The following is a 27041-nucleotide window of genomic DNA, read 5'->3' on the forward strand; positions in this document are numbered from 1 at the left end:
GCCAGGCAGATTGGAAAGTACCTCTTTACGTTTCTTTCTTTGCATCTTTATATAGAATGGTTTCATTTGATGTCTGTGGTCTAGAATGCATCCGCAGCTGCAGTGTCGGGGTAGCACAAATGTGCAATAGGAGAAATCAGTGCACATGGAGTGCGTCTGCTCACACTGTCAGGAGTGGAGAAGGATGGGATGAGACCTGTTCTCAGAGGGTTCCCTTACCCTGAAAGTAACCGGTGTTTGATGGAGTTAAGAAGATAGAAGTGTTCCAGGACGTGGGAACTCGTGTCTGTACACAGAGAGGGAAAATGGCTTTTGGAGAAACCAGAGTCCAAAGTCATATAATTAGAGGATTATTCAAAAAAGCACAAGGGAACTGTTCTGCAAAGCCCCTGTTGATAATGGTGTATTTTACTGGGAGTGCTTGACTTGATGAGCTCAAGCACGCTCCTTCAGGATAGAATTGTTTGAGTTGGAAGGAACCTTAAAGCTCATCCAGCTCCGACCCCTGCCACAGGGAGGGACATCTTCCACTAGAGCAGGTTGCTCCAAGCCCCTGTGTCCAACCTGGCCTTGAACGCTGCCAGGGGTGGGGCAGCCACAGCTTCTGTGGGCGCCCTGTGCCAGCGCCTCAGCACCCTCACACAGGGAAGAGCTTCTGCCTAAGAGCTCATCTCAGTCTCCCCTCTTTTGGGTAGAAGCTTTTTGTCACTTTCTCAAATGAGGTGCTTCCTGAACAGGATGCTCTGCTTGTAAACAGACCATACCCTGAAGCCTGGAGCATACAGTCCCTATCACTTAGCATATCCCTGAAATGGAAACAGGGTTACATAAAGTGAGTCATGGTGCTGGAGCCTCTGGACAAGGAAAACACCATTTTTGCTCTTTCAGTGAATTAAGCAATGTTGCTGTCACCTGACAGCAGCTTCTGGGTTAGCTCTGGGAGCTCTGCAGTGTTAACTTTTTCCTCTCATCCCTTCTCCACAGCAGCAGCAGGAGATGCTGGCCATGAAGCATCAGCAGGAGCTGCTGGAGCACCAGAGGAAGTTGGAGCAGCACCGGCAGGAACAGGAGCTGGAGAAGCAGCACCGAGAGCAGAAACTTCAGCAGCTAAAAAACAAAGAGAAAGGAAAAGAGAGTAAGTAGCAAAAAGCTCACCTGTGTCAGTGCTGACAGGTAGAGCAGATAAATGGCAGCCATCATGCAGCTTCATAAAGCTGGAGAAACCTTCCTGATGGCCTCTCTTGCAGAGCTCGGCTGCACAGGGAGCTTACGTAAACTGAAGTATTGAGTGCGGAGAGAAACGTATTTCTCTGCTTTATCTTCATTTTTGTCTTAGGAAATGCCATTTGAGCGTTTTTCAAAAGGAAGCCTCTCATCTCTTTACTTGATTTAACATTTTTTGAAGTATTTTTGGCAGCATTCCTAATGGAGGCAGAATATTAAGCCCATAAAATACACCAGATGCACACTGCATTGCTGCTGCTTCTTCTTTCACTTTAATTCCCCTCTTTTAAGATGGAGCCGAGTTCTCAGTTCTTTGCTTTTGAAAGTGTTTTCATTCAGAAAGTACTTCTTTCATGAGGTTACAGATTGTGGCTGGCTTTCCCACGTGTCATTATGCACTTGAGGAGACTCAGTAGAGTGATTATGGCCTCACAATTTCCCCTTATCAAAGGCACTTTGGTTGCTTGTTCGGTTTTCTTTTGGAAGTGAATGGGAAGAAAAATACCTCACCAAGTTGTACTATCAACTTGTTAGGTCTTCAGCTCAAATGGAATAAAGCAGCCTGTGATGGAAGAAGCAGAGGGGGCCGAAGGAGATGGGATGCTGTCTGGGAACCAGGAGTGAGATAAAGGTCCAAAAAGAATTTTTCTAGTAGGAATAAGCATCAAAAGGGGCTACAAGAAACCTGGAGAGGGGCTTTGTGTAGGGACAGGACAAGGGGAATGGCTTTAACCTGCCAGAACAGGGGAGATGGAGATAAGCTCTTGGGCAGAAGTTCTTCCCTTTGAGGGTGCTGAGGCAGTGGCACAGGGTGCCCAGAGAAGCTGTGGCTGCCCCATCCCTGGCAGTGTTCAAGGCCAGGTTGGACACGGGCTTGGAGCAACCTGCTCTAGTGGAAGGTGTCCCTGCCCGTGGCAGGGGTTGGAGCTGGATGAGCTTTAAGGTCCCTTCCAACCCAAACCAGTCTGGGATTCTAGGGAAAGACTGGTATGTAGGAGACTAAGAAATATACTATGTGCAGGTTGAATTCCCCACTCCCTGCACATGCATCTTGTGGCAGTAGGCTTTAAGCTGGAGTCAAACAAGGGAACACACAGGCCTACCCCAACACCTTTGTAAAGCAGTTCATAGGAGATCCAACATGTTTTGTGTGTTTGGTTTAGTTTGGTTTTCTTTAATTTTAGACACTGGAAAGACAAAAAGATCTGAATCTATTTAAAAGAAGCAGTTTAACATTCAGGAGTGAGTAAACGGGATGCTAATGCAGGTTTGCTACTCTGGTGCCTGGTTGACTACCAGGTCCATTGCTTTCCATTTTCCTCTGGCTGCTTTATGTTATTGTCCAAAGTAAAGGGCAGTGGATTTGAGATGGATGGAAGCTATAAGCATTTCCACTTCACCATGCTGTTTTATTATCAGCTGTTGATACTGTGTCAGTGTTTTGCTGGGTACTTCTGTAGTACTGGTATCTGGCTCTTCTCCTTAAAGTCATTTGAATATATAGCAAAATGCCTGAATCTCTGTGAGCTTCAAAGGCATCAAAGCACCTTTTGGCTGAAACACCATAGGTGTAAAGGAGAAAACAGATTTTGGGGATGGTAAGTTGAAGATCCTGTTCCCATGGCTACAGTTTTATTTTTAAGTTACTCTTTATTGAAGAAGTTCTATGGTGTATAATCATTATAGCACCTCAGCTCTTCAGAATACTGCTTTTTCTCACATCAGAAGATTTTGCTAAGTGCAACACAGCTAAAATTGTCCTGATCTGAAATATAAAGAATATTTAATCATAGAATAGTTAAGGTTGGAAAGGACCTTAAGATCATACAGTTTTCAACCCCCTTGCTGTGGGCAGGGACACCTTGTACTAAACCATGTCACCCAAGCCTCCATCCAGCCTGGCCTTGCGCACCGCCAGGGATGGAGCATTAATAGTTGTGTATAATTTATTTTCCTCCTTCCTCCATCACTGTAAGCCCAAATGGAATTGGCTTGTACCTCTTAGAACCAAACCACAAACCTATTTAGTTTAAGCCAGTATCAGCTTGTTGCATTCTCATCTTGTGAGCTTTAACTGATACCTGCTATCAGAAAGTTTTGGATGAAAAACATACTTCCCTTAGAGGAAGGAAAATGTATATGAAAGTAAAGGTAGTTTTCCTGCAGGATAAGGAGCGATACTTGGTCCTTCTGCCTTTCTACTGCTCAGATTGAACCTACAACCTGTCTGTGCATCAGTGTTTCCAGACAATTCTGGGCATGGACAGTTCAATCCCTTGTTGCTCAGACGGTCTTGGACTGTGGCTTGTCTTGGACTTCCTGCTAAGCAATGATAAGCCCACACCATCAGTTAAGAGTTCTGCTCCTCTCCTCTTGCATTGTGGAACCTCCTCCTTCTACAAGAGCCTGGTCCTGCCACTGCCCTCCCTTAGTCTCTTCCCACTAACCCTGCCTTATCCTAGGTTTGGATGTGCTATATTTGGATATATCCAAATACATCTTTTTGGCTCCTTAGAGCTATTCTGCCTGCAGTACTTTGCTCCTTGTGGCTCTCTCTTCTTTGCAGTCTTATCACTTGATCTGCTCTTTGCTCCCTCCTCCTCTTCCACCCTCACTCTCCAAAAGGAACAGCCCAGCTTCACAGCTTGGTTTTTCCCACGTGCAAAGTTGCTTCCCTTGCCAGGGTTGCTGTGTGGGCTCTTGCTCTCCAGTTCTTTCTCTTTCCTCCTGCTTTGACTCTGCTGTGCCTTTTGCTTCCATTGGGGTTGCTTCCTGCCTATGGACTTAATCCATACACATGGGCTTTCTCTTGTCTTCTTTGCTTATACTCCTTCATGGTTATACTATTGTATATGTGACACGTTGTCCCTTTCCGCCCTTAGAGTCCTCTTTAACATCTTTACTGGACATTGCACAATGCTTATGTGACTGGGTTCAAAATAACCCAGTGTGGTTATTTTGTTAGTGAGCTATTTATAGTATTTTGAAGTGATTTATATTTATTTAAAGTGAATTGGATCATTGGGCTTGGGTTTTCTTTTGATCTTTCAACTCAAGGTTCAAGAGGTGAGTAATGGTCAGAAGGTCTTTCATGACAGCTTGGTCCATGGCTGCAGCATTCCTGAGGGAAGGCAAAGCCTACACATTTTTATCTTGCTATGGGGACTTTCAGCTTCTAATTCCAGAGGAAGAGAAGCCAAGAAGCTTTTGTAAATCTCAGCATAGAAAACTTTCATTTCAGATGTCCTAAATCATGTCAGATTGATCCCAAACTGGTGGAATGCAGCCATTTTAGATTAGTTTAAAGATGCCCATAGATGAATGATGACAACCTTTTGGAGAGATAAGGACTTTAAGCATGACTTTGTCACCTCTTCTGCTCCAGCCATGTGGCTTGCTACACTCATATAAACTTACCCCCAGCTCCTCAGCTATACACCATACCTACATATGTAGATGTAGTGAGAAAGGGAGGGCTCCAAAAAGGTGACTTTTCAACCTTTTAAACACAGTTGACCAAGATTCAAGGCAGAGCTGTAGAAAAACAGTGCAGTTTTCTTCTCTTGGAGCCATACAAGAAGTGTTTCCGCACTCTGTCAAATGGCACCACATTGCTGAGTAGGATCCAGGAGGCAAAAGATTACCCTGTTGTAGTTGAAGCTTTTATTCCCAGGAGAGCAGACAGCTTTCCTGGCCTTTTCTTTTCCTTGTAGCCAGGCTACTTTCCTTTGGAATTCTTGCTTTACGCCAAGGTATAGATGAACCATCCTTTTCCACATGTTCTACTTGCCAAACTTCCTATGCATTACTCCATCAGGAACTCTCTGCCTGCGAATCTGTTCTGTCAGGCAAATGATAGTTTTAATCCATCATGGTAGGAAAACAAACTGGTCTCTATTGTGGAGGAGATCATGGTTAGAAATTACACAGTTGACATTTCAACTCTGAGCTGCAAAATTCCTTACTTCTTTTAACTGTGAGATTTTCTATTTGAAGGAAGAGATTGCACACTTTTAAATGAATCGGAATATTATGTAGGTCTAATTGTCCACAGATACTTGGGAACAAAGAGGGCCCTATTTACAAGAGTTTTCAAGACTAAATCCCCATATGAGACATTGGTCTCATTCCCCTTCTGCTTGCAGATGTGACATTTAAAAGTTGAGTGTACACAAAACCCTTTCTCTTAACTACCTTTGATGGAAAGCAAGCTGGAAATACCTCGTACAACGGCTTTCTTCTGAGTGTGCTTCCCTGCACGTGTAAAATCCTCTTCACAACACTTTTATAGTGAAAAGAGAAATCTCTGATTCAATCCCTGTTTTCAAACAGGAGCTGTGATTATATGCAAGCCTAAAGGCAAAGAGGGGAATAAAAAGAGAGGGCTTCTTACTGGAGATACTGTGTTCTTCCCCTCTTTAAAATAAGAAGTTCTGCTTTTAGACTGGAAATCAGAGATTGAATTGAGGATCTTTATAGAAATTTCAATTCTTTCAAGTATGTCAATTGGTTAAGTGGTCTTTTTCTTATGCATTTTGATATTTCAGGTGCGGTGGCAAGCACAGAAGTCAAGATGAAATTACAAGAGTTTGTCTTAAATAAGAAGAAGGCATTGGCACACCGGAATCTCAACCACTGTATATCCAGTGACCCTCGCTTCTGGTACGGGTAAGTGGTACTGGGCTTATCTTATGATTCAGCCTGTGCCACCTTTTTTCACATTGCTGGAGATGTGGGGAATGGACCTGATGTGTTTACTGGCTAAAGCAGAGCAGAGAGAGCTGGGGTTTGACTGTGCTGTGCATGACCAAAATGCATTTTTCAGAGGGTTTCGGTGTGAATTGTTTGAACTTCAATAAAATGGGTAAATTGCTTTTTATGTTTAGTGTATTGCAACTCAGGGTAGTTGAGCAAGCATAGATAGAGTCAGAGAATCCCAGACTGGTTTGGGTTGGAAGGGACCTTAAAGCTCATCCAGTTCCAACCCCCTGCCAAGGGCAGGGACACTTCTCATTAGAGCAGGTTGCTCTAAGGCCCCATCCAATGCTGAGAGCTTTCCAAACATCAGCCTATTTGTTAGGTTTATTGTGGCACATGTTAATCAAACCATCCCTTTCCTGTGATGCTGCAGGATGTTAACAGATAGAGGCATATAAACTCATGCACAAGGGGCCATCCATAGGGATTTAAATAATCCCCTTGTCTTCCCTCCACCTGCTTTGTGGTGGGTAAAGGATCAGTATTCTTGGATTTAATAAAAGATATGAAGCAGGAAGAAAGCCCCAAAGGCCTCCCAAGGATTTCTGAGGGTCTGTTTTGGTAGTAAGTTGCAGGCAGGCATGAGCTCGTTGCGTTCAGCCTTTGAGGAGGGCAGATGGCAGCAGGGCTGTGTGACTAAAGTGTCCTATCTAGTGCTGGAGGAGGATTTGTCAATGCACCCTTCAGCTATTAAGGCAGAAGTCAAAGATTTTTCATTTCCATTCTATTTAAAAAGGATTCTTTAAAAAGAAGAGAAAGCCTTTGAAATGAATTACATATTAGTATTTATTTATATGGCATCTCAAAGGTTAGCAATTCAGTTAGAGAGATATTTATGTACTCACATACTTGAATGTGATTCAGTTGGGTGGTGTTTGGATTTAGCATACGCAGATGAGGCTTGCAGAAGTTAGACTGGATGCTCCTACTGTGAGCAGGCAAGCCAATTAAGTGGTAACAGATGCTGAAATAGTCTTTTAAATGACACGCCTGTTTTTAAGCACTTCTTTTGGTCTTATTAAGGTTTGTGAATTCCTTTAAAAACAAGAATTGAAAGCATTACTTGGAAACAACAGCTCTCCTGAGGGTATTGAACACCACAGCGGCTCTGCGTCAATGGCTGTGATGTGAAGTGTGTTCCATTGACATGTGATGTAGCCTTTGGGCCAGGCTTTGGTTGTCCTCTGAGATGTCCAAATGCTTTTGCCTTCGGTATCTGCCTCCAACACAAGAAGGACGTGGAGCTCTTGGAGCAAGGCCAAAGGAGGCCACAGAGATGCTGCGAGGGCTGGAGCAGCTCTGCTCTGGAGCCAGGCTGAGAGAGCTGGGCTGGTTCAGCCTGGAGAAGAGAAGGCTCCTTAAGGGGAGACCTTAGAGCAGCTCCAGTGCCTAAAGGGGCTACAGGAAACCTGGAGAGGGGCTTTGGCCAAGGGCCTGTAGGGACAGGACAAGGGGAATGGCTTTAACCTGCCAGAGGGGAGATTGAGATGAGCTCTTAGGCAGAAGCTCTTCCCTGTGAGGGTGCTGAGGCGCTGGCCCAGGGTGGCCAGAGAAGCTGTGGCTGCCCCATCCCTGGCAGTGTTGAAGGCCAGGTTGGACACAGGGGCTTGAAGCAACCTGCCCTAGTGGAAGGTGTCCCTGCCCATGGCAGGGGTTGGAACTGGATGAGCTTAAGGTCCCTTCCAACACAAACCAGTCCATGATTCTTTGATCTTGTATCTGTTTGAACTTCATTCAACACTGCTGGTTGCTGGTACATTGAGTGTTTATAGCTAGTGAATAGTTCCTAATTAATCACTGATGTTAAAGGGCACAGCTGCATGTGTGGATCAGCCCTTGAGATTACAAGGGGCCAGTTTTAGATGTTTTTAAGTAGGATGTAGTTGTAGTCCAAAGGATCTGCTAAATGTGAGAGAGACTTGGTAATTCTCATACTGTTTCTTGTGGGCCATCACAGAGGTCTTGCTCTGTCTTCAGCTCTGTGGTATTCAAGCCACTTTGTAAACTGTCTTGTGGGTCTCGTTTTCAGTTTATGTTGGTGATGGGCAATAACAGAAGAAATCCTTTTGACTTGGAATGTCAGGCTGTCCCTCCTGTGGATTCTGAATCCATTGGACAGCCCTGCTCACAGGAGGCTTTGCTTTTCAAAACCATAGAGTCCCAGACTCATTTGTGTTGGAAGGGACCTTAGAGTTCATCCAGTTCCAATGGGCAGAGACACCTTTCACTAGAGCAGGCTGCTCCAAGCCCAGTTCAGCCTGGCCTTGAATGCTCAATGTCCTTGTCCCAGTTCTAGAAGATACACAGGGCAGGATTATCATGGAGGCTGTGATCTCCAGAGCCCCAGCACAGGGCTGACCCCACTTGACACTAAGGTCTGCAGAGGAGGGGAGCATCACTGGACTAATTGCAGAGCCATGAGACATACAGGCAGAACTTGTATTTCAGCTTTGACCCATGTGTCTGCTGTGGCTGTTCTTTTTGGCCAGAGGAATGTCTCATTGCTGTTTCTCTTATTAAATCATATTCTAAACATCAATTGAGCAAAGTGGGGAGTTAATCCAAAAGAGGCCTGGACAGATTTGGATTGGAGAACTCACCATTTAACCCTTCATTAAATGTCCAGGTGTCTCTTGGGTACTGAGTATTCATTCATGTGTTTGAAAACCTTAGTTAACATAAGTAAGAGTGGCTTAGCAGGAACTCAGACAGAGTGCCTTGGGCTTAGCAAACAGGGCTATTACTTCCCTGAGAAGCTGTTAGAAATGCACTTGGTAGTAACTACTCAGTGTGGTAGCAATCATGAAAGCTGAGTGTTTGCATGGGAAGGAGGTAGAGAGATATAATCACACATTAAATTATACCAGTGTCTGTAGGTGTCTACAGTCTTGGTATACAAAACATTCTAGCACAGATACATATGTTTGAATATATATCCAGTTTGTGTTCCATGACTGTGGTTGAAGTCTCATGCATTCTTTGCTGTGCACATGGAGATTGAAGGCTTTATGGAGGACCTCAAAGCTCAAAGAACAGGGGATACGTTCTGTGAAGCTATGAGTTTGGGGGCATTCCTGAAAGCTCAATGTAATGTACAACTTCACCTCTTTCAGGACCTCTGAAAGGCCGGTGTGGGCATGCAGAGCAGTGTGTTTAGCTCCAAGCAGGGTAGGAGTGTTCGATCCGAGTCCTTGAGCCGTATAATGTATTCCTGTTTGCAGAGTTTAAATATCTGTCATTCAGCAACCCCCAAGCACATCTAAACAGGCCCTTTGAGTTACTGCACATTCCTTAACAAAGCGATGAAAATAGCTTCAATGTACATGATTGTGCAGCTTAAGTCATGACTTAAAAAGAGAGAAAGAAAAGCTTCTTGTTTGTATAGGCAAAAAAATGTCATTGTGTGACATGATGGGTTTGAGGGCTCTTGGCTTGCAGTATCCAAGGCTTCCTGTTTGTGAACCATCTCTCTGTGCCGCCTTCCTCTGCTACGAGCAGACCTGGGCAGAGAAAGCACCCTCTGTTTTCGGGAGGGCTTCAAATATCTGTCAGTTTGGTTGTGTTTTGATTGCAGGTGATGATTAAACTGCGTGTCTGCAGGGGCATTTACTGGTGTGAATGTGCAGGGGGTACATAATGTGCACAAACGCTCATGAAATACGCAACTGTGTAAGAGCCCGCAGCATCTTTCTGCCTCTATGGTTGGGATAGGAAGGGAGGAGGATTAGGAAACCACAGTGAATCATGCTGCTTGGGAAGAGCTGTGGCTATAGAAAGCGTTAATGTAGATGTTCAACTAAACTTTCAAGAAAACCATGTAGAAAATGGGATGTGTTTTCCTGGTGCCTCATTAGCCCCTTCCTTTTGAAAGGTATCACTTGTAGTGGAATTGCTGCGCTGTATCTCACCCAACAGCCTACTTTGGATTTGAGCTTTCAAAACGGGTACTGCCAAAGGAATGGGATGGATTGGTGTCATTTTCAGCTGGGAATGGCTTATTTTGGTTTCCGTAAAGAACCTTTTGTAGGAGAACGTTTTTAACCAAGGTCTCCAAAATGCCTGGTTATTAGGCAATGTAAAATCTCAAATACTCACTTCTTTTGACAAAGTGCTCACTTTGTCCCATATTCTTTAGTATTTGGGAGAAGTAATACAGGGTTTAAATTGTGTTTCTTTAAACTTAAAATGTCAGCTTGTTTGACAGCTCTGTGGCTGTTACCTATATGGCTAAATCAGTCATTATATGGATGGAGCCAATCTCCTAGCATGCACAGCTTGGAGACTTCCCAGACCCTGTGCTGATTGAGGTTGGTCGAGCTCCTGGGAAATGGCAAAACTGGGCACAAGTCATTAGGTAGGAAAGATGCAGCCAAGAAACTGGTAGGAGGCTTAGAAAACTCATTCATTATTTAATATCCTTAGCAAGCAGAGTGCAATTTACTTCCAGCAGCCTGCTCAAACAAAGCTATAAATTACCAGCTTCGAGAAGTTAATCTGGAAGGGTGTTGAATACTTTGGCCATATCTCTGCTGAGTACTGGGGTCAGGAGGCAGGGAAGCCAAAGGCAGAAGACCACCTATGCGGCGTGGCTCCATTAGCCAGTTGTGGCACCTCATCCTTTGGTTTTGTTTCTTTCTTGGGCTTTGTCTACTGCGTCTGCATTGTATTCAGTGAAGGGAGATTGTTGAAGGGAGTAAGAGCACTGATGCTGAGCTTCAAGAATATGACTTAGCAAAAGCTAGTCCACGTAGATACTTGACATTATACTTATGGTTAAACAGCTTCATGAGTTGAGTCATTCTCAACAGGGTCATTCTTCTACTGAAAATCAAGCCTATGTTTAGTTATCTCCTCTATATTAGTCATGTATGAGCGTTCAGAGGGAGAAAGATACTACCAGGATGTTTTCCTTTGCACTGTTCCCCACTAACTGAGGTAACCAAGGTGAAGCTACAGTCATTCCCTTTGTGTATCACTGATGTAAAGCTTCTTCCTTCTCTTTCTCTTTTCTTTTGTGCAGGAAGACCCAGCACAGCTCTTTGGACCAGAGCTCCCCACCCCAAAGTGGCGTATCCGGCACCTACAATCACCCTGTACTGGGAATGTATGATTCCAAAGATGACTTCCCACTCAGAAAAACAGGTAGCTCTTGCACTCATTTTCTGTGTTGCTCTGTCTTTGCTGTCACACTTGGTCCTCTTCGTTTTGTTATTTTAAAGGAGTTACGTTGCTGTAAAGCTGTATTTCATGGGGTGGTTTATTCAACAAGCACCCACTCTGCTGTGCTCCCCATTCATCTGTCACTATGCTCAGTGTGAGAGGGAGCCTGGAGCAGCTTTGGATTTGCGGTTAGGGAGACAGAGTGTCAAAGTTTGTGAGATGTTTTCCCAGAGTCAAAGCTAATACAGAGATCTGGGTGTCTGAAGTCCAAGTGTGTTCTGCTGAGTGAGAAAAGGACCAAGAAAAGTTCATTTCTTCGGGGATTTGCATTTTATATACAAGTTTATACTTAAAATAAATAAATCTGGTTCTGCCAGTCAGAGCGGCGGGACTTCCTGCAAAGGGGTTTGGTTCACACCTAGACAGTTATTTCTCAGTTAGGTTTTTCCCTGCATGGTGGCTTAGCAGGTCAGTTATTTCTCAGCTATATATTATGTAAACCAGGTTGTTTTGGTTGGCTCTCATCCTCGGCTCCATCTTGCATGCGTAAGCCAACACAGCCTCAGCTGCTAACCTGGCCAGCTTGTGATCTTCGGCTGCTTTCTTTGGGGAATCACAGAATCCCAGCTTGATTTGGGTTGGAAGGGACCTTAAAGCTCATCCAGTTCCAACCCCCTGCCACGGGCAGGGACACCTTCCACTAGAGCAGGTTGCTCCAAGCCCCTGTGTCCAGCCTGGCCTTGAACACTGCCAGGGATGGGGCAGCCACAGGTTCTGAAAAGATGGAGTGGAAGCAAGAGGAGAGTGGGGGGTATGGTTGAACTTCACAGCTTCTGCAGGTGCTGCCGAGCTGTTTCTCAGGGATGCTTTGTGGATCTTCAGATATGGATGGATGAGCACCAGGAGTCAAAAAGTGTGTCATCTTTGTGATAAAGAATGCTGACAGTGTGTTAACCCAATCTCCTTGGGGATTTACTGCAGGCTTTGCTCAAATCAGCTGCCCTACATCAGCTCCCAACAACTGCAGTATCTCCTTTGCTTTCTGGGAGAGGGATATAGGTGTTCTCACGGCACTTCTAATAGTTAGAAGTAGAGCAGGTCTTAGGTGCAGTGAATGGTTTATCATAGTTCTCGTTACCTTTGGAAACTTGGGGATTTTCTTCTTTCACTGCCTCCCAGTCCTGTGCTTTAAAAGACCTTCCTGGGAACTTCTCACTATGGACCATAGCACTTGACCTGCTGATGGGTTCCCATCTGCTATGCCTTCCCCCTTGGTGGGTTGGGTGACAAGTGCCAGATGCTTCAGCTGCACAAGAAGTCAATCATAACTTGGCAAGCCCTCTCCAGGATATGTTTTTTTTTCCTGAGCACACCCTGTACCTTTGGTGGGGGTAGTTTTGATTGTGCCCTTTCTGGAGGACTTCAGAAGTAGGGCTAAGAAAACTGGCTTTGCTTGAAGGGTGAAACATACTCTAATCTCTGCTTCGAGGTAATCGAACAATACATTAGGTGTGTGGTAGATGCTGCTGTATCATCAGTGCCCAGGACAGATGAAGTGATGCTTTCTGGGCTTTGGGACTTTTGTCTTTGGTAGGGAAGGAGAGCACTGGTGGAGGAATGTCCTCAGAGAAGACTTCCTTCAGCTCTAAAGCTGGTGAAGCACAGAGATGTGCTCAGTGTACACATCTGCCTGGGAGGAGGAATGCAAGCCCAGGCTCTATCAGCTGCTGCTGCCGTTTACTCCTGTTGAAGACTTTCAGGCTGCTCTGGGAAATCACAGCATTTCCATGCAGGGGAAACATCCCTTGGCACCATTCCAATTGCTTAGGGCCTGTGGACAGCCTGTTTCCAAAAAATTTTTAGCTCTTTCCTATACCTTATAAATGCAGGTGATCTGTTTCTAGTGTGGTAGCATTCCCAAGTGTAAGTGGGCTTTGACATGCTCCAGAACCCCCATGCTCATCGCTTCAGGGGACCTTACTTCATGGAATCCCGGACTGGTTTGGGCTGAAGGGACCTTAAAGCTTATTCAGTTCCAACACCCTGCCAACCTTCCACTAGAGCAGGTTGCTCCCCTCTGTCAGGTTAAAGCCGTTGCCCTTGTCCTGTCCCTACAGGCCTTTGTCCAGAGCCTGGCTGAGGGTTCTTCTTGTTGCTTGGGTTTGTGGATCAGCCACCCTTCCTGCTCCCAGTGTTATGGAAGGGGATTTCTGCAGAGCTCAGCCCTTTGCTGTGACCCAAACTGAGTTCTCAATAAGACTCTGGCTGAATAAAAGCCCTGTCAGACAGGGGGAATTAAGGATGATAAATGTACTTAATCACATTATTAAAAATGGAACCAACCAAAATCCCTGTTGTTTTAAAGCAGGAAGACACTGAGCTGATTTTGTTTTTCCAGCATGCTGATGCTTATTCTTTATGGACCCCAGCATTAACCTTTTGGGGACTGCTCTGTAATACAATCGAGTTCACTCGCAAGGTTCAGGAGAGAACTATTGTTGTTTTGATTTGTTTTCCCTTTCTTTCCCTTTCAACGCAGCAGCACGTCAGTCTCTGGCACAGTGTTCCCCTGCAGAATTCCCCTTGCCAAGAATGTTAAGTTGCTTGGAGAAGAAAAGCTCCTGAACAGTCTGGTGTAAACAAAAGACAGGGAAGGCTGGAGCCCATCCTAACTAAAGTTCTTGATTATGGGGGAGCTTTTCACATTATTGGCACCAGGCAAAACTCCGCTTTTGTGTTTGTAATGTAAAACTGCCATCTCCTGTAGGCCAATTTGATTCAATTTGATTCAATATTTGCACTTCAGATAACAAAGTTCATCATAATACACTTCTGGTTACTGGGCCTGGAATCCAACCAACAGCATCGTTAGGGATAGGGTGATGTAGGGGTCTGCAGGAAGGCAGTTTTCCCCTTGTCCTGTCCCTACAGGCCCTTGTCCAAAGCCCCTCTCCAGGTTTCCTGCAGCCCCTTTAGGCACTGGAGCTGCTCTGAGGTCTCCCCTTAAGGAGCCTTCTCTTCTCCAGGCTGAACCAGCCCAGCTCTCTCAGCCTGGCTCCAGAGCAGAGCTGCTCCAGCCCTCGCAGCATCTCCGTGGCCTCCTCTGGCCTCGCTCTAAGAGCTCCACGTCCCTCTGGTGCTGCTGCCCCAGAGGCGGATGCAGGACTTCATGTGCTGACAGACCCCAGGAGCTGTTTGTCAGTGGCTGTCTTGGAGCTCCTGAGGTTTGTTTTTAACACAGCTTTTCAGTTTTGCTGTCCTGAAGAATATTCAAGGTTGGACAGAGCCTTGGGCAACGTGGTCTAATGTGAGGTGTCCCTGCCCGTGGCAAGGGTTGGAACTGGATGATCCTAAGGTCCTTTTCATCCCAAGCCATTCTATGGTTGTTCTCATTTTCTCCCAGGAACAAGGCTGTTAGTTGATGGGGTTCCCTGCTTTCTGAAACCTGAGCAGTGGATGTATTGAAAGATGCTGTTAATTACAAAGCTGACACAGCCGCCAGCATTGAGATGGGTAAAAAGAGAACAATGCAACTTTTTAACATGATTTTCCTCTTGCTTGTTTGCTTTTACATTTCTATACATCCTGTGCAGGGCTGGACCGTGTCATGTTGGACACTAGCTTTCCCACTTCCTCCTGCTTAAAGGTAGGGTAAGGATTCCTTGTATTTGTTGGGCCTTGACAGCTCACCAGGATTTCAAAGGAAAGCCACAGCATTCCAATCAGTTGTCATGAAAATCAGGAGAAGTTTTGCCAAGCTCAACCTCTGCTAGAGCCAACACACATTCAACTCACTGCATGCAGGAGCTGGAAGTGGTTGCCCGTATCAGTACTTAAACCTGACCCCAAAGGGAGAAACCCAACTCATTTCTTTTGAAGTACTTTGGTCTTCCAACCTCTCTTCTGGCAGGTCTGTCAGCAGAGGTGGGATTTTGGGCCAAGCTGATGTTATCAAAACCACGCTATTGTTTCGTTTTTGACTTGTGCTTCTCAAGCCTCTGGTGTTTGCCAAACTGCTGTGGTTCATTGTGCACCAGAAGACCTCCTGATCTGTTAAGAGCTGGGTTTTGGTGTCTTTGGCTTGGGTTTTGGGGCTGCTGCAGCCATTGTCACTGTTTTGTGAAGCATCACTGATGCTCTGGGCCTTGGCTTTCCCTTTACTCCAGTATCACAGCTGGCTGCACTGGGGAGCTGAACATCAGAAGGAAGTTGATGGCCATGAAGACTTGAAGCAGGCAGAAAGATTCCTGTGGTCCCAAATATGTTTTCACTGCAGAGCTGTGGGATAGCATCTCAGGGTGTGAGTTTCCACTATTTCCAAAGCTAGACGGAGTTGAATGCCAGACTGGGAGCTTACAAAGACATCTTTGGCAAGTCTATGTCTCTGGATTTCCTGCCTAGATAGTAAATGAGTGTGTGTGTGGTATGGACTTGGGCAGAAAGGACAAGGAGGAAGTGTCACAGACCGCTCTTTCAGCTTCTGTTCTCTGGGGAGCAGGGAAAAACCAGTATCCTACCTGAAAACCTCCCATCCCAGCAGTGTCTCCTGCCTTCTGCACAAGTTGTGATGGAAGAGAACTGGTTATAGGTCAACTTCTGTGTCTTAGGGCTTGTGGTAAAAGGAAAAAAGCTGTCCTCAGCCTTCCCAGCCCACACAGTTAAGAACTGGCAGGAAAGGTCCAAGGAGGAGTATTTAGCTGGGCATTGTCAGACCATGGTTATGCACTTATTTACTGCAGTGACTTCCCTCAAGGAATAACGGAATGCAACAAAAAGGAAACCCCTTCTTGTACCTTTGGGACCTACTTCAGAAGGAATCTGACAAATACATTGCCTGTGCTGATGATGCCAGCAACCAGTACAGCTTCCAGCCCACCAACCTTCTAAAAGAAATAGAAAAGGCAATTATATTCTTTGGGCTGCATCAAGCACAAGGAGATTGTGAACAATGACTTCTTCTAAGCCCCAGCCTGCACTTAGATGGTGACATGTACCTGGGCTGTCAGGGTCCTGATCACTTGCTGCCCATACAGAGCTGCCATGAAACAGGCAGCATGGTCCTTCTCTATGTGCATCTACCTGCCGGGCACCACACATCTGTGCTTGTGCACAGTGTGTGCTCACTGGTTCCACAGATTGGTTTGAGTATTATTTGCAGCTAAGCAGGTGAAATTGTGCTGAATTCCTTGCATTTCAAAGGAAGCAGAGAGCAAAAGAAAGGGTTTGTCAGTGATTAAAATGCTGCCTATGTCAAGAAAAGGCATAATACCTCCCTGAGTTGGTTCTGATCATTGGAATGCTTTAAGTGGTTTGTTTTATCGCAGAGATTGTTTAGAGGAAAATAGAGTAGGCAGAAATCCTGGTGTAGTGTGGGAGTATGATTTAGAGAAAATCATTGAGCTCTCTATGGCATGGAGTGTCACTCAAGTTCCAGAGCAGCTTTGCTTTCCCACCAACATTGCCCTTCCAGCCGATGGAGATGGAGGTCTGGCTTTCCTGGGGACCTGTGCACTGCGCCAGTGTGCTCTCTGCTGAGAGGAGCCATAGACCTGCCCGAGAAATCCCTATTGTTTAAACAGCCTTTCCTGCTGCAAGGAAAGGTTTTTCCAACTTAGTTGATTCTAGAATTCTATGACATAAGTGTCTCTAGTCCAAAAATAACTTCCTAAAGGCAAAAATTGCTTTATGGCTGTGATGCTGCAGAATAGCTCTTCAGACGAGCACACTGACATTTCAGGGAGCAGCAGCAAACCAACGTGCAGTTGGAGGACCAGCAAATACTTGCTGTAATCCCTCCATTTCTTCTGGCTATCATGTCTAAATGCACACAAGGGAATTCTTCACTCCCATGTTTTTCTTCAGCACCACCAGCTTGAAGTGTGTTTTGTTCCAATGCACATCTCTCCTGTGTTGAGGTTTGCCTTAAGGCAAAAGGAGGGGATGTCCCCTTTTAGTCAGGTAAAGCAGGAGTTTTGACATAAGAGCTGGGGATCCATGGGGAGAAAGGCAGTACTTCCCATCAAAGCTCTTCTTAAGGAGTACCGTCAATGGTGCATTGAAGAAGAAACCTCTTCCGACAGAAGACCAAAGTCTTCCGGTTTAGTGTCACCACTTTGGAGCAGGGGCTCCAGGAAGCCCAGGGACTAGCTCTCAGTCATTCAGTGAACCTGCCCTTCTCCTCATTGGTCCTCTCAGCTCCATCTCTGCTTCAAAGGGACATCCATGCTTTCAACTCTACATGTACTTATATATCAGAGAGCTGGAGCAGCTCTGCTCTGGAGCCAGGCTGAGAGAGCTGGGCTGGTTCAGCCTGGAGAAGAGAAGGCTCCTTAAGGGGAGACCTTAGAGCAGCTCCAGTGCCTAAAGGGGCTGCAGAAAACCTGGAGAGGGGCTTTGGACAAGGGCCTGTAAGGACAGGACAAGGAGAATGGCTTTAACCTGCCAGAACAGGGGAGACTGAGATGAGCTCTTAGGCAGAAGTTCTTCCCTGTGAGGGTGCTGAGGCGCTGGCACAGGGTGCCCAGAGAAGCTTCCTTATATCTAACCTGAACTTCCCCTATTCCCCGTCACCCCTTGTCCTATCACTACAGTCCCTGATGAAGATTCCATCTCCAGCATCCTTGTAGCGCCCTTCAGACACTGGAAGCTGCTCTGAGGTCTCCACGCAGCTTCTCTTCTCCAGGCTGAGCAGCTTGTCTTAGCTTGTTGGATGGCATCACCTGAGCTAATGTGTCTATGAACATAGGTAGAAAGGGCTGGATAAAGATTTTGCTGTATTTTTAAGAGGTTTATATTAGATTTTAATTTCAGATTGCAAATATTTTTACAAGATATTTGCTATATTCTCAGCCTGGAGAAGAGAGGTCTCCGGGGAGACCTCGGAACCTTAAATGGCTTTAAATCAGTCAGGTTGCTCCAAGCCCCTGTGTCCAACCTGGCCTTGAGCACTGCCAGGGATGGGACAGCCACAGCTTCTGTGAGCACCCTGTGCCAGTGCCTCAGCACCCTCACAGTGCCCAGCTGCTGAAATCAAGGCGTTCAAGGGCTGGGATGAGGGTTTTCATGGTGCATTGTTGGCTATTTTATCAGGAACATGGATGTTTAATGGGAACCTGGCAACATCTGCCCAGGACGTTGTGTTTTTGCCTTGCACAGGCTTAATGTCCCATTAGTTCAGCAGCTTAGGGGATGCAATTCTAGGAAGAAAACAATGAGAATGACATAAATGTTGGCGAATTGGATTACATGGGTCCTGCTGCAATAAATGATGTATAAGAGGGGTAAGTTGGGTTTGAGCCTGTGCAAACTAGGAAAGCTTTTGGCTTCTGCTCTAGTTATTAATTTCCGCGGAGGAAAACAAAATATTCTTTGTATAAATCCTTATTATAGGCCAAATTAAGTATGTCACTGCTGAAGAAATCCCACTGGCTTTGTGGAAGCTGACTCAGACTTGGCATGGGCTCCATCTGTTTGCTAAACAGGAGTCAACCTGATTTCTTTCTAACTTCCCAGTGTTTGTTTCTCAAGGTTTCACCTTAAGATGCAGGAGGCCAGTAAGTTGTGTAATTCAGTCTTAAGCTTACTGTAGGTAGCAGTGATGGGTTTAGTTGGCTTTATTTGGGAATTTTGCCTGACAGGGTGAATACTGGGATATTCTCAGGGGAATTGATGCTCCTTGGGAGAACATCTGACCCGTGTTGAGTACCTTGTATTGATAGTTACATGTTGCTTGAATTCCTGCTTTCTCCATTTAAAGGACGTCTCTCTTCAGCTTAAAACTATTGGCTAGTATTTGTTAGTTTAAAAACCATCTGAATCAACTTAAATGATTGCTTTGAGGTTTGGAAATGGCTGTTTAAAGCTACATCTTTTCTGATAAAAGATGCTCTGTGTCAGTTCCTTCAATTTAAGACTATTCTGCACTGCCTGTGCTGAATTCGAATTCACCTCATTTGGGCTGTATAGCACTCATTTAAATGTAGGTTGGGATTATGCTGTCTGAGGTCTTGATGACAGGTTAGATTGGGGATTATAGTGGGGTGGTGGATATAAAAACACAAGCAGAAGGAGCTAAAGCGACACAGTTCTTTCAAGAGACTCTTTGGTGTTTCAGAAGTTCAGCTGAGGAAGCAAAGGAGGAATATCTGGTATGGTTTTGCCTGAAAAGAGTTTTGTCTGACGTTGTAATACCCTGCTTTTGCAATAACCTGTTCTCAAGGTGTTTTCTCTGTTAAGGCTGGAATTGTCTATGTTCATTCGCTTCCTGTTACGTGGAAGGACGCGGGGATTGTGGTTTTGCACAGGGGGCAGATCTGGTTGTATTGGGTAATCTGTGAGCCTTGGATCTTTTGTTTCCCTGCCCATTTTGAAGGTGTTTCTAACCAATCCCTTCTCTGTACATAGAAAACCTCACAAGTACTTGTCTGTTCCCAACAGAAAACATCAACAACTCAGCTGAGCACCATGCAGGGTCTACATTGCATAGAAATAAAATCAGTGCTGGAGTACAGTTTGTATTGTCCTGTTTTGCTTTGGCAGAAGACAGATCCTTTCAACAGCTGGAGCATAGGCTTCTATTTCATTTACTAGCTGGCAGTGCAGATGTATCCAAACCGGATGTATCTGCATCTAGTTCCCATTTGTTCTTTAAAGTCTTGACTGGAGCATCTACTCGGTTACTAATCCTCAGTATTTGGAACCAATTAAAACCGGGAATTAAAGGCTGAGGGATGAGGTACTGAATGTTCATGTACCTAAAGGCTACTTTTAAAGCACTAAGTCAGCTTCTGTTTTGAACTTACTGAAGTAGGTAGTTAGAACCTATGCTTGTATTTTAACTAGTCCACTCTTCCAGTACTGCCCTCCAAGCAGATGACAGATTGGCATTCAGTCCCCTGCCACTTTGCATGCAAATGCCCTGTAAGATTATTTCCCCTTTGCTAATGCACTTCATCCTGCATTTTAAGCATCATCTTGTGGAGTCTGACACTTTTAGTGCTCCCTTTATCTCTTGCTGGCATTTTCCTGTCCAAAACATTAATAAAAAGCTCTGGGTTTTCCCCCCTCCCAAAAGTTTCATCAAAGAACAGTTTTGATGGCTTAACTTCAAGCATTTGATCTTGAATTCAGCAGCCTTCTGAGATTTGAACCCTGCAGTTCATGTTGTCAGGCTTGAGTTTTGACGTGACCCAGTGGTCAAAGCCAACTGAGGGAAAATATATCTTAGTTAATTCAAACCAGTTTGTAAACCCTCTCTTAATTCTCCTAAAGCAATATAGCTCATTGTACAGGGAGCTGAGTGTATGGGTAGTTAATGGTGAGAACACAGGATCTGTTTGTTCAAAGGGATTAAGCTGCAGAGTTGTTAAGAGGTTGAGGAGGGGAAAAGACTGGGCCAGTTCACAGATCTCGTAACATAAAGCACCAAAGGAGATAGTTCATGTCTGCTGAAGGGATCAGGAAGTTTACAGATAAAGTCTTCTTGCAGGAGGAATCTTGACTTACAGCTTCATTACCTTTATAAAACCTTGATAATCTGAGCCATACAGGTGTGTTCCATGCTGCTGTCATTAACCCAGAGGCATTAGGATAGAGCTTCCCAAGAGCTCTGCTTTGCCTTTCGGGGAAATGAGATTCCAGGATTTAGATACAGCAGAAGTGTTGAAGAGAGGCTCTCCAAAGGCTGATGTACACAAAGCAAGTCAGACTGTGGTCTCAGGAAATCCATGCACACCTACCCTTGGCAGCCCTGAATTCTCAAAGCATTTGATGTGGGTTTAGATACGGTTCAGTTTTGTGCCTGTGATGATGCAAACCAAGTTCCTCCCCAAATAAACAACCCTTCTCCTCCCTGGTGCTGGCTTTGGCCTTGGCCACGCTCTCATGCCCTCTTGCTTGAGTTGACACTGGGTACAGAGGACATAGGCTCATCTCGCTCCAAGGTGAGTTGCTTCAAGGAGGTGAACCAGCAGGAAAACACTCTCCTGGTTTGGCTGTGGGCTTTGATTCTTGTGTTTTCTTTCCCCTGCCCTGGTGTTCCTCCCTAAGCCAGCTCACCCTGGGGTTGGATGCCTCCATGGGTGGGAAGCTGCCCATTTCAGCAGCGCATTGCGGATGCTGTCTGAGCCCCACAGTGATGCTCCATGCTCGACCAAACAGCAACATCTCAGCTGTCTCACCAGTTCCTGTACTGATGGGTTTGATCCTGTAGTTTAGCTTTACCACTGGCTTGGAAGCAAGTTGGGAAGCTAGGGAATATGAACATTGCTCTCTGCAGTAGTCTGAGTTCACAGTATCTTCAGTTGAGAAAAGAGATTGCAGGATGGTTATTATCAAATAAAATGCTATTGACTTTCATTGCCAGTGAATCAGCTGTCTCACGGGCTGGGACCTGCTCATTCTATTAAAACTTTCTTCCACACCTATGCTATCAAATGACTAATTCCGTTTAGGCTTCTGCAAATACTGAACTTGAACCCAGCCTTTGTGTTAAAAGCTACTGAAATAGGTAAAATATTGAACCAGTTATTACTAACCAATTAATATTAAATGAACCAATTAATATTAACCAAAGCACTCTCTGCTTTGCTTTATCCTGTTCAGCATCTGAACCCAACCTGAAGTTACGATCCAGACTAAAGCAGAAAGTTGCTGAAAGACGGAGCAGCCCCCTCTTGCGCAGAAAAGATGGCCCAGTGGTTACCGCTCTGAAGAAGCGCCCGCTGGATGTCACAGGTAGGTGGGTGACAAGGCATCCACCCTGCAGCCACACGCTCCGTGAGATGTTCCCTTCCCCAAATGAATCCCTGCATTCAGTCTGCATCTCTCATGTGTTGGTGGAACCGGGATGAAGTTGGCAGTGGGGGATGTAAGTGTGCGTCAGCAGCATCGGTCCATTAAGTACCGATCTGCTGAGATAACATTATCAACACCAGGAGCATGGGTTTGGTTTGAAGACATGGAAATATGCCACCAGAGTGCTGGGGTTTTGGTTCCCCTAAGCATTTCTATGATGTTCAGCAACAGGTTGAGAAACCAACTTTCTCAAAGATGATCCTATTAATATCCTTGGGGAGGCTGTAATTCACGGCTTTCGTCCTCCAGCAGGAAATGCTTTATAACCCCTGTTTGTTTAAGCTTTTGGGCAGACTGCCATAGTTCCTTGTTAGGTAATTACAGCAAGGTTTTAAAGCATGTAAGGCATTGTTTTTTTTTAATATATATATATAGCTGGTATTTTGACTACTTACTTGACAGTTTCTTGTTGAAGAAGAATATTCTTCTGGGAGTCAAGTTTATAAGGAGGAATCAGGGTAAGGTAGATTGTATAGACTACCATAAAGTTAATTCTTAGCACCACCTAGGGATGCCTGAGTGTAAGAACCACTATGCAACAGCTTTTTCAGACTTGGCTCACTTCAAGGCACAGTAGCGTCATTCAGAGAAGCTGAATTCAGAGAGCACAGTGCTTTCAGGTGACCCTGGGGTAGCCGTGCACCACTTGGTGCCTCTCTGTTTTGCAAGGGAATAGATGATTTCAAGAGCTAAAGCATCGTTTATAGCAGGTCTGAAAATCGAGTCTGCTTCACTCATACATTGCTATATGTCCCATGGCTTTTAGGCTAAAGAAAAGGTTTAGAATGTTATTTACCTTCCAAACTAAAAGGAGAAGCAGCGGAAGCTGAGCCAGGCACTGTGTGAGACACCTTCTAAGGGAAGATTTCAGGCTGTTGTCATTTCACACGCTCTTTCTGTTTGTTGTTATTTCTGTGTTGTTGATGGGAGGCTTTGATTTCAGGCTGGGCACCTCTGTGGTTCTGGGTAGTGAGTTCAAAGGGAGCATATTGATAAAATACATAATATGGAGAGGGTTTTCTGATTTAGTGATTTAAAGGCAGTGATAGAAAAGGCAGTGAGTTAAACAGATTTGGACATCTTAGAGTTTTGCCTGATTCTGGTGAAATATACTCAGACGCAACCATGGCCCATGGTCCATCCAGCCCCGTTTCACTCACACAGCTTTTAAATCCCTTCAAACAATTGAATTTGCCATCCTGGCAAAATATAATCCTTGGGAGTCAGTCCCTAGGCTTTTCTGGGGGGCAGCTCAGTGCTGTGGGAGTTGCATGAAGGGCAGACCAAGGCAGGTCTTGTTTCTTTGAGGACCAGGTATGGTGCGGGCACTTGGCAGGGGACAGGGGTGTGCCCCATGCCCTGCACTGGAAAATCTCAGTGCTGTGCTCTAAAAGCAAAGGTCAGTTCTCATGCCCAGCATGAGGGCTCGGTGCTAATGGTGGCTGTCCAGCAAATCCAGATGGACCAGAAGCCTGCGTGGGAAAATGTCAAGGCTGAGGCAGTTCCCCTGCTTGTTCCAGTGTGAAGTCTGATGCAATACCTGAGTAGAGGGTGTCGTTGGGGTTATAGGTGAAAGAGGGAGAGAGAAGCACTGCTAGAAATCTGAAGCAGGACAAGCTGACATGCTCCACTTTGGCCTTTTCAAGCCTTTTCCACGTCTTTCATTATCTTCCAATTGTATTTAAAGTTATTATTACACTGTAAGAGAAATCCCCAGGAGGAGAAGAGTATGGTAAGTAGGTACTCGGACAGCCCATTTGAAATTAGTTGTTGGTATTTTAAGAGCCCTGGGAAGATTTAGGCGGAGGGAGACGGGGAGGAGGAAGGTTGTTTTCCTCCAAAACAAAACTTAAAGGGTTGTTATCTGTTTAAATACCATTGTGGAGATTGTTTGTAACACTGAAAGTTGGTTTTGGATGTGTTTTTAGACTCTGCATGCAACAGTGCTCCTGGATCTGGGCCCAGCTCTCCAAACAACAGCTCCAATAACATAAGCACCGAGAACGGAATTACAGGATCAGTCACGAGTATTCAAGCAGAGGTACAGAGCTCTTCCTCCCTCTGGGTCTTAACACTTGGGTTTCCAATCAGGTTTTGCAGAGGTTTAGGAATTGAAGTGGACAAACCGGTGTGCGCCACAGGAACAAAAACATAGCTCGTGACTTGGGGCAGGCTTTGGGAATTACCTCTCAATCTGGCATGACAGGATGCATTATCTGTTGATTAAATCTCAGCCAAGCCAGCTCACAAGCTGCTTGTGGTAACTTGTAGAGGGTTTGTTGTGAGGAGAGAGTCAAAATACAGGGATTTAACAAGGTTTCCTGGTCAAATGGAAGTATTTTGTCTAAAGGGTGAAGTTACTGTGTGCAGTAGCTTTGTCTAAATATGAACAAACCAGAACTGTATTAAAGGGAACGGATTTAGCCTTTTCCTCTCCACATAGGCACACGAAAGCTTGGTGCCTCATACCAGCATGCTAGTTGATAATTACAGAATGGTTTGCGTTGGAAGGGACCTTAAGATCATCCAGCTCCAACTCCGTGCCACGGGCAGGGACACCTTCCACTAGAGCAGGGTGCTCCAAGCCCCTGTGTCCATCCTGGCCTTGAACACTGCCAGGGATGGGGCAGCCACAGCTTCTCTGGGCACCCTGTGCCAGCGCCTCAGCACCCTCACAGGGAAGAGCTTCTGCCTTATATCCAACCTGAACTTCCCCTGTTTCAATCTGAACCCATCACCCCTTGTCCTGTGCCTACAGTCCCTGATGAAGAGTCCCTCCCCAGCATCCTTGTAGCCCCCTTTAGACACTGGAAGCTGCTCTGAGGCCTCCACGCAGCTTCTCCAGGCTGAACAGCCCCAGTGTTCTCAGCCTGTCTCCATACAGGAGCTGCTCCAGCCCCTGAGCATCCTCATGGCCCAAAGCTTCCACCATTACTTGAGGCATCTGCTGCAGATGTCAAGGGCAGGGTGTTGGACTGAGTAAACTGGGAGATAACAGCTCCTGTGTTCAGGGTTACTGAAGCCCACCTTCTTCTAAGGGCAGATATTGGGGTGTGGGCCACATTAACTGGATCTCACTGTAAACCCAGTGTCATTGTGTAATGTTACTGGTGCATGTCTTTTTATCCAGCTTACCATTAGCTGTTCTCCCCATGAATGTAGTCTCTGTCTTATCATCAGGACTGTAAAAACAGGCCTGGGCTTGTTCTTCCCAAATTGTCATTTAGAATTGAAAAGGGCTTCTTGCAGTATAAATGTGAGCCCTTAATGCTTTCTAGTTCTGTACAGATTTCCACTTTATTTTTATTTCTAATGTAGTGTAACAGTATTTAATATGGGGAATGTGTCACCTTCTGTACCCTCTCCTCTGCCAAATTATCCAACACACCGCTACGTTCACTCTAGTCTGCTGTAGAACTTACAGGATTTAGACAATTACTGTAAAGATTAAGACAAGCACAAGCACAGGCTGATGGAGAATGGATGGAGCAGCCCTGAGGAGATGGACTTGGGGGTATTGGGTGAGAAGGAGCTCCCCATGACTCAGCTTCAGTGTACACTTGAGCCCAGAACCCCACTGTGTGCTGGGCTGCATCCCTAGAGTGTGAGCAGCAGCTCAGGAAGGGGATCCTGCCCCTCTGCTGTGCTCTGGGGAGACCTTAGAGCAGCTCCAGTGCCTAAAGGGGCTACAAGAAACCTGGAGACAAGGGGACAAGCTTCTCTTCTCCAGGCTGAACAGCCCCAGTGTTCTCAGCCTGTCTCCATACAGGAGGTGCTCCAGCCCCTCATCATCCTCGTGGCCTCCTCTGGACTTGCTCCAGCATCTCCACATGCTTCTTATGCTGAGGACACCTTCAGGTTTTGTTTTAAATGAGAAATACATCTCTTTGCTTCTTAGTTGGCTTAGTCACCTCTTGAACCTTTTCAAGTCTCATGGAAGATGGTACTGTTTAATATCTGGTTTAATATCTGATAAATGTATTATTTAAGTTCCAATGCTTGTCTTCAGTGGCGAAAGACAGCAGCTCTCTGCCTTCTTTTAAAATAGACACTGTCTATTTAAATACTGGTTTGAAATCCAAAGGTTTTTCCATCTCTGCAAGGTACCGATATCCATTGCCATTGCACTTGATGCAAGGCTATATAAAGTACTTGTCTACAGCCCAAAATCATGCATACTGAAATTGTTCTCTTCTGTGCAATTCAGCAAATGTTTGTGTACACCCTGTAAATGGGATCTGTATATTTAAAGTGATAATAATGCTGCTAAATACCAGATGCTGATAGTGTCAAGCTGTTGCGTTTTGCTCTTCGCTGTTTTTCAGACAAACCCCCAGGAGATACTTTGAGGCACAACTCTGGAGTATTGATTGTTCAAAGGGAAAATGGATGTAGTTTTGTTTCATTTATGATATCAGGAAAATACTGTATTACTCTGCTGACAATAACTGTCTTCTCAATGTGGCACGCTACCATTATGTCATTTAACTTAAAGCCAAATTGCCACTAGTGCTCACAATTACTTGGCAGAAGCAGCATGTGGGTACACACAACGCATGTCCTTACCCAGGTACTGCTCAGCAGCAGAGTGCTCCCTGCAGATTCCTCCTATCCAGCTTGTGAAGTGAGACCTTAAAAACGCATTTTCTCTTTCTATGGAAGAAGTGACAGGCAGAAAGAGCTGGGCTGGTCCAGCCTGGAGAAGAGAAGGCTTCTTAAGGGGAAACCTTAGAGCAGCTCCAGTGCCTAAAGGGGCTGCAGGAAACCTGGAGGGGGGCTTTGGACAAGGGCCTGTAGGGACAGGACAAAGGGAATGGCTTTAACCTGCCAGAACAGGGGAGATTGAGATGAGCTTTTAGGCAGAAGCTCTTCCCTGTGAGGGTGCTGAGGCGCTGGCACAGGGTGCCCAGGGAAGCTGTGGTTGCCCCATCCCTGGCAGTGTTCAAGGCCAGGTTGGACACAGGGGCTTGGAGCAACCTGCTCTAGTGGAAGGTGTCCCTGCCTGTCGCAGGGGTTGGAACTGGGTGAGCTTTAAGGTCCTTTCC

The 27041-nt window shown here is 45.5% G+C and overlaps 1 protein-coding gene across 15 annotated transcripts in view; it reads left to right on the top strand.

Annotated features, from left to right (window-relative positions):
• The window catches only part of HDAC4 (histone deacetylase 4), a 214683-nt gene that overhangs the window by 119615 nt on the left and 68027 nt on the right, over positions 1-27041 (top strand). For 12 of the 15 annotated variants that reach the window (XM_061459973.1, XM_061460013.1, XM_061459996.1 and 9 more), the window contains 5 exons: positions 985-1135; positions 5772-5892; positions 11003-11124; positions 21745-21876; positions 23925-24037. In XM_061459973.1, coding sequence (XP_061315957.1) covers positions 985-1135; positions 5772-5892; positions 11003-11124; positions 21745-21876; positions 23925-24037 — 639 coding nt within the window. The remainder of the gene's footprint in view (positions 1-984; positions 1136-5771; positions 5893-11002; positions 11125-21744; positions 21877-23924; positions 24038-27041) is intronic. The other 3 variants (XM_061460072.1, XM_061460048.1, XM_061460055.1) reach the window with 2 other exon arrangements.

Source organism: Pezoporus flaviventris, unplaced genomic scaffold (genome assembly GCF_033815535.1).
Source record: "Pezoporus flaviventris isolate CSIRO_AGI_PZ_B2104156 unplaced genomic scaffold, CSIRO_AGI_Pfla_v1 ptg000001l, whole genome shotgun sequence".
Classification (NCBI taxonomy): Eukaryota; Metazoa; Chordata; class Aves; order Psittaciformes; family Psittacidae; genus Pezoporus; species Pezoporus flaviventris.